The sequence below is a fragment of the Orbicella faveolata genome, unplaced genomic scaffold (assembly GCF_042242905.1).
Source record: "Orbicella faveolata isolate gen_17 unplaced genomic scaffold, um_ofav_v1 contig_12, whole genome shotgun sequence".
Classification (NCBI taxonomy): Eukaryota; Metazoa; Cnidaria; class Anthozoa; order Scleractinia; family Merulinidae; genus Orbicella; species Orbicella faveolata.
The window spans coordinates 7,446,386-7,456,500 of record NW_028301539.1 but is presented as its reverse complement, the minus strand read 5'-3'; the positions used below and the strand labels follow the sequence as shown (position 1 = coordinate 7,456,500).

The 10,115-nt window shown below is 40.7% G+C and overlaps 1 protein-coding gene across 4 annotated transcripts in view; it reads left to right on the top strand.

The window, feature by feature from the left end:
- Positions 1-10,115, top strand: part of LOC110064345 (phosphatidylinositol 4,5-bisphosphate 3-kinase catalytic subunit beta isoform-like) — a 47,338-nt gene that overhangs the window by 7,827 nt on the left and 29,396 nt on the right. For all 4 annotated transcript variants that reach the window (XR_016205392.1, XR_016205393.1, XM_089282290.1 and 1 more), the window contains 3 exons: positions 144-3,431; positions 5,484-5,717; positions 6,652-6,858. Coding sequence is in view for 2 of the 4 variants with exons in the window: in XM_089282290.1 (XP_089138416.1) it covers positions 2,943-3,431; positions 5,484-5,717; positions 6,652-6,858 (930 nt within the window). In the remaining 2 variants the exon portion in view is untranslated. The remainder of the gene's footprint in view (positions 1-143; positions 3,432-5,483; positions 5,718-6,651; positions 6,859-10,115) is intronic.

Here is a 10,115-nt window from a genome sequence, read left to right as displayed (position 1 = left end):
CAAGTAAGAGGATGTGTTAAGACCAACACATGACAGTGATTGACACAATCAGAGAATCAAATATTTAAATTTAATAAATAAAATTATTTCAATAATTTATTTAAATAAGTAAAATAGATATTTACCTTTTCTATTAATTTCAGAAAATTCATTCGACCAGCTGATCGGAAAATTTTAGATATCATTGCAACAACATTATGAAAGCAGTGATGCTGTGCCACTGTATGCTCCTGGACAGATGAAAGAGTTTGCTGACAAAACTGCACCTGGTCTTTTCAGTGTCATTTTGCAGTCTATTCTCTGGGAAGATCCAAGATTGAGTGAAGAACACCGTGTATTAGAGGAAAAAAGAACTCTTGTTTTGTTGTGCACAATAGCATATTTCACGTACTTTCCAAAACAAAGTTCTTAAATTTTGGGTGGCCGCTTAATAGGGGTAAAGACAATAATGACAACAATGAAACCCTTATCGTGACTACTTTGCTAGCCCTATACTCGTGGAAAACATCAATCAAATTTAATCATGTCTTTAAAGAAAGAAAGCTGTTGTTAATAGTGTTATTACCGTGTGGTTCATATCGTTCATGCCCATACATATCCCGAAGAAACTTCTAGATTAGGACCATTACGTCATCGGAGATTTGTCAACGGCTACCACTGATGGTGCAATAATACAGTTTGTGTTGATCAAGTGATGTGATGTCTACAGTAAGAAAAGAATCATCAATGACTGCTTTGAAATGTGCACTACGTTCCGACGGTAGTGCTAAGCAAACAGTTAAATTTTAAAAGCGCGGTTGTAAGATCTAAAAGATCTTCTTGTTCGATTTGTAGGCGACCAGACCCAAGCTTCCACTCGGCCAAATTTTGAGTCACGCAATCTGTGATATTTACTCGCCAAAAGCTGTTGAAACATTAATAAATCTCATCTCCGATACTGACTTTCGCGGGAAAAAAATTAAAAACCCAGCGCTCGTCAAAAATTATATTTTTTCACCAGAAATTTCCCTTGGAACATATACATATTTATATTCGTTTGAATCATCGACGAAATGACCTTTTCCGGATATTTTTTCCTTCGGAGTCAACAAAAACCTCCGATTACAAAATCACGCCGAACCCACACGTTGCAAAACAATCTCTTCAAAACCCTGATTTCGAAGCGATATATCACTTAATAGTTACCACACATCGGCAGACGGTAAATCTATTCCTTAACAATCCAGCTTTATCGTGTTAAAATTTCAGCAAAATCGAGCAAAACCAGAATTAATTAGAATTTTTTTGTGACCTCACTCCCCAGACTTGACCTAACAAAGGAAACCACTGTCGCCCATAGCAACCGAAAAACACCAACATAACAAAGCCCACGTTTCGGCCAAAAAAACTCCAGAATTATCGCCTGAGAGCTTAAACTTAAATAGGAACATCTTTTTCGAACTTTTTTCAACTCATTTAGACGAAAGACTGGCCTCGGCGGGCTACAGAAAAGACCAAGAGAAAAAACAGAACAAGACAGCAGAACAAGCCGATAATATTTCATCGCATGGCTTTCGGCACGAAAACGAAAATACAGCTTACTTCTGGATAAATTCAGCCTTAGAAGCCAGCAACCGGTCCCAAATTACTTTCTGTATTCTTACAAATGTCCTGACTTCCATCTCCGAAAGATTTTGCACCAATTTTGAGCAAATAAACATTTCGTCGACGGTGACCGCCATTACGGTGGCTTGCATACTAAATTAGCTAACTTGACAAAATTCTGCCGTGGGGGGACATGACGAAAAGAGCTGAAAAATGGCCTGCAATTGGCTAATGATGAGACCTTCGGACTGTCCAAATTTGGTGAGAATCGAAAGTAACGCCAATTTTCTGTCACGTTTTCAATCTGTGGTCACTGGAGTGACCAAAATCGATACATCGGTCGGGATAGAGTTTCATTATTAAATTATATCACTTGTGTGACTACTTTGCCAAAAAAAACTATCCAGTAGTTTTTGTCATGCCCTAGCCTATCTACCATAAGAATATTAGCGAAATCGAATTTTCGACCCTTGCCGCGAAATTAAGAATTTGTCTGATTTTTACAGGCAGGCACTCTTAAAATGCGACCGAGATCTTGGCGTAGTTTAAGTGCGATTGAGTCTAAATATCTTTGTTTGATTACGCGCGTTGTTTAGCATTCACTTGAAGCACTTACATAGCAACAAGGTCAAACAAAGTCCGTTGATCGATCGATCGATGCAGATCCGCCTTGTGTCTGACAGGAAACTCAGTATTTTGAGGGATTACAACGTATAAGAATTCGTGATGAGGAAAGTAATCGAACGAAATGATATTTAGTGTTACCAAGCGTATTTAAGCGAACGCGACTGGAAGCTGCAGTAGTTAATAATCTGAACTGACATAAGTCTTATACAGGCAAAAACTAACAATAGACAAATCCGACGTTTCGGCGACATCTTGGCGCCATTGTCAAGGGAAACTAATTAAATGTGCGATTTCAAGAGTAACTAAGAGTTTAGAGTTACTAATTTTCATAAGTTAGACAAAGACCTTTAGCGCGAACTGAGTCTGATTGTACATTTAAACACGGTCGTATTTGGTTCATGAGTAACATCTCATTAATGAGACAATCAAACTTGTTGTGGCATTTTTTCAACACGCTAAAACAATCGCGAAGGTCATCCGGAATCCTGTCTTCGTGTCTGCGTACTGACGAGGTCTTGCAATTGTTTTAGCGTGTTGAAAAAATGCCACAACAAGTTTGATTGTTGAATCGACTGTGGAGGGAAGCCAGCAGTTATCCCTTGTTCAATTTGCTCAAAGATGCATCAGCCTACGTGTTTGTGTGCGTGAATCAGAAAGGAAAACAGGAGGAACTCTTGGACGAATCGCGCCAGTTGATCGATGTGCGTCCCTTTAGACCGTTGTTGAAACTGATGCACAGAAAAGGTGACAACGAAGAGAAACTATTCAATTCTCACGTCGGCAACCTGATCGGGAAGAGCTTGCATGAATTCGATCAAATGCAGAACAGCGAAGTGGACGATTTCCGTCGAAAGTATCGCCAGTTTGCGGAGAAAATTGCCAGCGAGCGACGTCAGCTCGATTGGATGGGCCGGGCGATGTATGCTTATCCTCCCGAGATCGAAACCACTGAACCCCCTTCGCATATTGTAAACAATCTAATGGAAAACAGGCGTTTCTCGGTGAATGTGGCCATCAAGAACAATCGAGCTTCAATAAAAAACATGCACGCTTTCAACGTTCCTGCAGATGCGTTTCCAGGAGAGCTCTTGGTGTTGGTGTTGAAGAAGCGAAGTGCTATTATGGGTGTTTTGGACCTGGATAAACCCGCCGATTACGTGTTGAAAATTGTTGGACAAGAAAGCTTTTTGTTGGGAAATTACTCACTATTGCAGTACACGGTATGTAGCTAATTTAGACGTGCGAAATTAAAGGGAGCAATGAATTGATTTTTCATTAGTTTACGTGTAGAACGGTTTGTTTACAGTGTATACAAGGTTGCGAGATACTACTGTAACTGTCTCGAACGCGCTACGATGCTTCAGCTTTCAGTTTAAACGGAAATTCTTTGACATTATTGTTTTTATCGGTCATAAAAAGTGGCTAAAATAACTGTTGTCCCAAGGGAAGGGCAAGACCAAGTAGTTTATATGCCTGACTTTCGTAATGGTAAATGTTAATTGTCCGGAGTTACATGCACAGTGGAACCCTGTTAATACGACCACCTTCGGGCCATGGAACATTGGTCGCATTAACGGGGTGGTCGTATTAAAGGGGTTTTTTAAATAAGAAAATGACTGACTGAGCTTTTTTGGGGCCAGAATAAAGTGGCCGTAAAAACGAGGTGGTCGTATTAACGGGGTGGTAGTGAGGCGGGGTTCCACTATAATACCCCAGGGGCAATTACTAGTAAAGCCAGTGATGTTTAAGAAATAGAAAACATGTAGCGTGTTTCTATTGAGTTATAGAAACACAAGTGGAAGTTTGGGAGAACAAGAAATGCTGTGGGAACACGAGCCGCGGGCGAGTGTTTCCACAGCTTTTTCAAGTTCTCCAAAACTTTCAAGAGTGTTTCTATAACTCGATACAAACACGGAGAACATGTTTACTATTTCTTTTTGTCGACAGCTTGTGCTAGTTCTGTGTTTCTATCAAGTTATAGAAATACGATTTTCAAATAATCAGCGCGCGTTTTTTCTTACGACTGTTTTCTAAGTGCATTATAATTCAGGGAAATTACATGTACATTGTATGACAAGATGCTCATTTTATGACAATCCCTCACGGAAACCATTCAGTATAGCTTACAAATAAGACTGGGGTGTAACAATCTTGTTAACGACCTTGTACAGTGTAGATGGTTTGCCCTACCAAAGAATTGAGGTCATTTCACCCAGAAGACAGTTAGTGGTCAGTGGATTACAGTCAAACCAAGTGAAGCGTACCCCTCAAGATTTCATTAATGAATTGATTAATTGAGTATTGAACCCGGTAGTCATTTCAAGAATGCGATAATGAATTGGTTATTTGAATATTGAACTTGCTAGTCATTTCAAAAATCAATATTTAATTGATTCTTTGGAACATTAAAACCATTAGCTGTATTGTTGGAATGACTAGTGGGATCAATTTTCCAGTAATCAATTTATTATTGCATTCTTGAAATGACTATCAGGTTCAATATTCAAATAATCAATTCGTTAATGTAATCTTGAGGGGTACGCTTCACTTGGTTTGACTGTGAAGAATCAGGAATAATAATGACACAGCTATGTTTGGACTTTTAATCTGGATGAACTGAATTGTAGTCCACAAGCAGATGAATTGCCATTGGGCGAATCATTTTGCAAGTGGAACGCCCTGCTTCCATCCTAGGAGGAGACCATTAACAATTTTTGTATATCGCACGCATTTATGCATCTTTTGTTTAAAGTATGTAAAACGCTTAAAATAGCACTTGATTAAGTGTCATAGAAAACACTTTTTCAATCTCGACTGGGTATGCCTTCACCGTAAGGTTTGCGTTCTGATATACAGTGAATCTTTTAAGCGTGCAACTGCTACAATAGTCCCACCATTACCATAAATAACACACCTAGTCACGCCAGTATGAATCTCGGACAATCTTGGACCGAATAAAAAGGAAAAATTAACCCCCTTCCCCCCCCCCCAAAAAAAGCAATGATGAAGGCGCGAAGGTGCAAAAACGCGCCATTTTGGCATCATTGAAATGGGGGGAGGGGTGGTCCAGGTGTTCCATTTATTTTGTCCAAGATTGTAGTTTACAGGCATGCCACTGAAACAAAGGAAACAAATTAATATATATACTTTGATAATGTTTTCGATTGACAAAATTTATGATCAGTAACAGGACAGATGCATGAAAACCTGACGCCAATTTTTTTTAAATGGAAGTTAGATTGTAGTGTGTTTGCTTCTTGTTTTTGTTTCAGTACATTCGCAGCTGTGTCTCTAAGGGTGTCAGACCAATGCTTTCACTTGTGCTTCGTTCGTCACTTCAAGTTGAGGTATTTGATGTAAGTGGGTTAAGTTCCAGATCTCCTGGAGCAGCTCCGCCACTACCTCAAAAGCCGCAGTCTACAAGCTTATCACTGTGGGATATCGAGACCCATGTGCGAATCAAGGTTGTTTCAGCAGCTAATGTGAATGCAGGTGATTTGATGCAGGTACGTGGACTACGTTTATTTCCAAGGCTGTGGTCTAAGAAACATTACAAGGAACACAAAGGTTCCTAACCATGAAATCCTGGGTTCCCAGCACTTCAACTTATAGGAAACAAGTAAGTTTTAACAGTCGCCCAAAGGCAAAAGTTAGTCGCCCATAGCACCTGGGTGCATCTAGAGCACAGCCCTGATTTCCATATTTTAATCCTTACCATTAAGGAAACACACACAGGCATTGTATTTTTAACTTGGGGTTTTTTATGGTCATTGAGAAGGAAGCTGTGATCTCAATCAATCTTAATATTCCCCAGTGGTCCAGTTACATGTAACAACCTTTTTTTCCTTCTACATTATATATGTATAATTTATGGCTCATTATTGATATTACTAGAGAAAGGTGTATAGATCTCTCTTATTTGTACCTGTGCCAGTTGATTCAAATTAACTTGCTTGCACTCACTAATCCTTTATGAACTCAGGATATCTGTGAAATTGTAGTTTTACATGTGTGTCTGTACTTTGTATTGTGCATTTGAAGAGAATATCCATTCCCCCCTTCATGATGTCATTAACATTCTTTTTTGTTTCTTAATTGCATTTATTAAGTGACATAGTGACTCACTTAGCTGTCACCTCCTGTGCCACTTTTTTGTTCTTACCACATTTTGACACCATCTGTGATCTACAGTAATAATTACATGTACCTTCTGTACCACTTTCTTGTTCTTGTGCCACATTTTTACATCATCTGTGATAGACATGTACAGTATTACTGAACAGACACGGCAACATTTAATCTATTTGTTAAGTGCGTAAGTGTGGTCAAGTTTTGACTGCATACTGACTGTCTTCATCAGGTGACACTGCTACGTGAAGTCTTTAATAAATTATTCAATCATGTATTATTCCTGACTTGATATCTGTTTAATGTATTCAGGTTGGTGTCAGAGCAGGAATTTACCATGGCGGAGAAGCCCTGTGTGACATTACATTCACAAGACCAGAGAGTGGATCAAATCCATCCTGGAACCAGTACTTGGACTTTGATTTAAATATGGTTGATATTCCTCGCATGGCGCGCCTTTGCCTTGTTATTTATGGTGTTTGCGGTACCACAAAGAAAAGGAAAAAAAGGGTAAAAGAGGTAAAATAATACTTCTGTTGAAAGTATTTAATTTTTATCACTATAACAGAGGATATCCACATGTACATGTACATACTGAATTGATTTCAGTTGTTAAGATCCAGATGGATTGTCAGATGTTAAAGGAAATGATTACTACACAGTCATCTGATGTAGCGCCCTCCTTCCAATAAGTGCTCCCCATCTAGTGTTGTTGTTATTACACTCACACCTCAACCACCTGTAACATTCAGTTCCGGTTTCACACTGTTTGCAGTCCCAGTCACATGACTGAGGGTGTGATGAGTCTGTATAAGTTATTCACATGCTTGTATGTATTTGCATATTCTTCTAGTTCTTCGAGTCTGCATAACATGATGTTCTAAAACGTATCTCTTGCCTGGTTTATTGGTTCATTCCCACGACATGGTGTCAAGAGTAAGAGTAAATTAAAGTGAACCGAAGCGAACCAAAATTAAACCGAACCAAAACTTCTCATCATGGCCACTGCTGCGGGATTCAAAATCCCGGAGATGAATTGGGACGCCACCAACTTGCAGGATGAATTAGCCAAGTTCAAGATATACTGCGACTTGATTTTCAGCAGTTCTGGTCACATGGCCGAAGGTGTGATGAGTCTGTATAAGTTATTCGCATGCTTGTGTGTATTTGCATATTCTTCTAGTTCTTCGAGTCTGCATAACATGATGTTCTAAAACGTATCTCTTGCCTGGTTTATTGGTTCATTGCCACGACATGGTGTCAGGAGTAAGAGTAAATTAAAGTGAACCGAAGCGAACCAAAATTAAACCAAACCAAAACTTCTCATCATGGCCACTGCTGCGGGATTCAAAATCCCGGAGATGAATTGGGACGCCACCGATTTGCGGGATGAATTAGCCCAGTTCAAGCAATACTGCGACTTGATTTTCAGCTGGCCATACTCGAAGAAATCGGCTAAGGGACAAGCCACGTTCATTTAATTATGGATTGGAAGACAAGGATTAGAAACATACAATAGTTGGACCTGGGAAGAAGCAGAAGACAGCACGAGTCCAGCGAAAATATGGGAGCGATTTGAGAAAGAAGTAGCGCCGAAAGTGAACCACAGGTTAGCCAGATACAAGCTTCAACAGCTCAGGCAGAAGAATGATGAATTTGTCGACGTTTTCCTGACACGTTGTCAAAATCAAGCTACGAGGTGTCAATTCAGAGACAAGGACGAGTCCGACGAGCGCCTGATCGAGCAACTAATCGTTGGAACCAAACACAAGAAAGTACAGGAAAGGTTATTAGAAAAAGGTGAGCAGCTTACTCTCGACGAGGCTATTGACATCGCTAGGACCTACGAGGCCACCCAATCACAGATGGAAGAGTTGGATGGCGAAAGCAACAAAGATATTCATGGAATTAAGGGGGTCGAGCCTAGAAAGAAGTGCCCCGCATATGGATCTGTGTGCCTAAATTGTCAGAGAGAAAATCACTGGGCAAGGGTTTGCCGCTCCAGAAGCCAAGGTGGAACACGTGGCAGGCAAAGGAACAGAGAAAACCGTAAGTCGCCTCATCACTCCAGTAGTAAAGACCAACGCAACAGACGAAGATCCGCAAGTGGAAAATGTAGAGATGGAGATAGAAGAGACCTGAGCGATCAGTTTGAAACAATTACGTTTGAATCCATCACAGTTGATTTTATCGGGCCTCAAGATCAACCGGCAAATGAGGCGTTTTTAACTGTAAATGTTGACTTACACAGCATCAGTAGTCGGCCAACTGCGCTCAAGACCAAGTTAGACACAGGAGCTGAAGGAAACATACTTCCTTTGAGACTGTATCGCCGCATGTATCCTGAGAATCTCACACCAGAAGGTTTTCCCAAACCAGGACTTCTTGAATGCTCACCTACAGTGCTCACTGCTTATGGAGGGGCAGAGCTGATGCAACATGGGAAGTGCCAAATTATGATTTCAACAGCAGGAAATCAGTCGCAACTTTCTTTGTCACGGAAGCAGATGGACCAGCCATCATTGGGCTGCCAACATCCCTGGAACTCAACCTTGTCACTCTAAATTGCTCAGTGCAGCGAGGTTCACCGTTGAATGCCAACCGCACTTGTGAACAGGTTACACCCATTAAAGACAAGGATGAGCTAGTGAAACGTTACCCTGATTGCTTCGATGGTGTTGGAAGATTCCAGGGTCAGTACCATATCACTGTGGACCCATCTGTACCCCCGGTTGTCCATGCTCAAAGACGCGTGCCTTTGAGTTTGCGCAATGACATAAAAGAAGAGCTGAACGATAATTAGTCCCGAGGGATTATTACTAAGATAAAAGAAGGCGAGCCGACGGCCTCGATGAACAGTCTGGTGTACCGCAGGAAACTGAATGGTAAACTGAGAATATGTCTAGATCCCAAAGACCTAAACAAGGCCATTTTCAGAGAGCATCAGATGATCCCTACTCTGGAAGAAATTCTCCCAAAGCTAAGTGGTGCCAAGTACTTCTCCATTGTTGACGCGAAATGTGGTTATTGGAACGTTGTGCTAGACCAGGAATCAAGCTATTTAACCACTTTCAATTCGCCATTTGACCGCTACAGATTTCTGCTCATGCCATTTGGCCTTATAATGTACACCCGCTTTCAGTGTTACGTGCATAGGCGACATCTTTCGACCATCTTTCGACATGCCATCTTTTGACATGCTATGAAAGACCGTTAAACTGTGAAACTGGTAGTTTTTCCGGTTGTTAGCGGAGGAAATGACAAGTAAATGATAATTACCTACCTCAAATGGCTGAAGAAGATTTTGGACTTTGCATGCTTCCCTATTTACGGGATGATTCAAGCGATTTAGTGTAGTCGATCGGTTCTCAATAGTGACTTCTGGTAGAATTGGGCCGTTGCCGCTTTCAATATTCGCAACGTGTAAACATTCAAAACAGTTGACTTATTTCTGTCAGAATGACTTCTTTCATCTTTCATCATCATTACAATTCGAGTTCGACCATAAAGAAGTCAGTTGTACTTACATTTTTTAAGTAGGCCAGGTTACATAGCAGGTAGAAAGATGCATGTCGAAAGATGTGGCCTAAGCGCGTAACACTGGAAGCGTGTGTAAGATGTTGCAGGACATATTCCAAGCAAAGATAGACCAGACCTTTGAAGGTTGCGAGGGCACCATTGGGATCGCTGATGACATTGTCACTTTCGGAAAGTCAGAACAGGAACACAATCATCACCTTCACGGTATGCTGGCAAGATGTAGAAATACTGGTCTG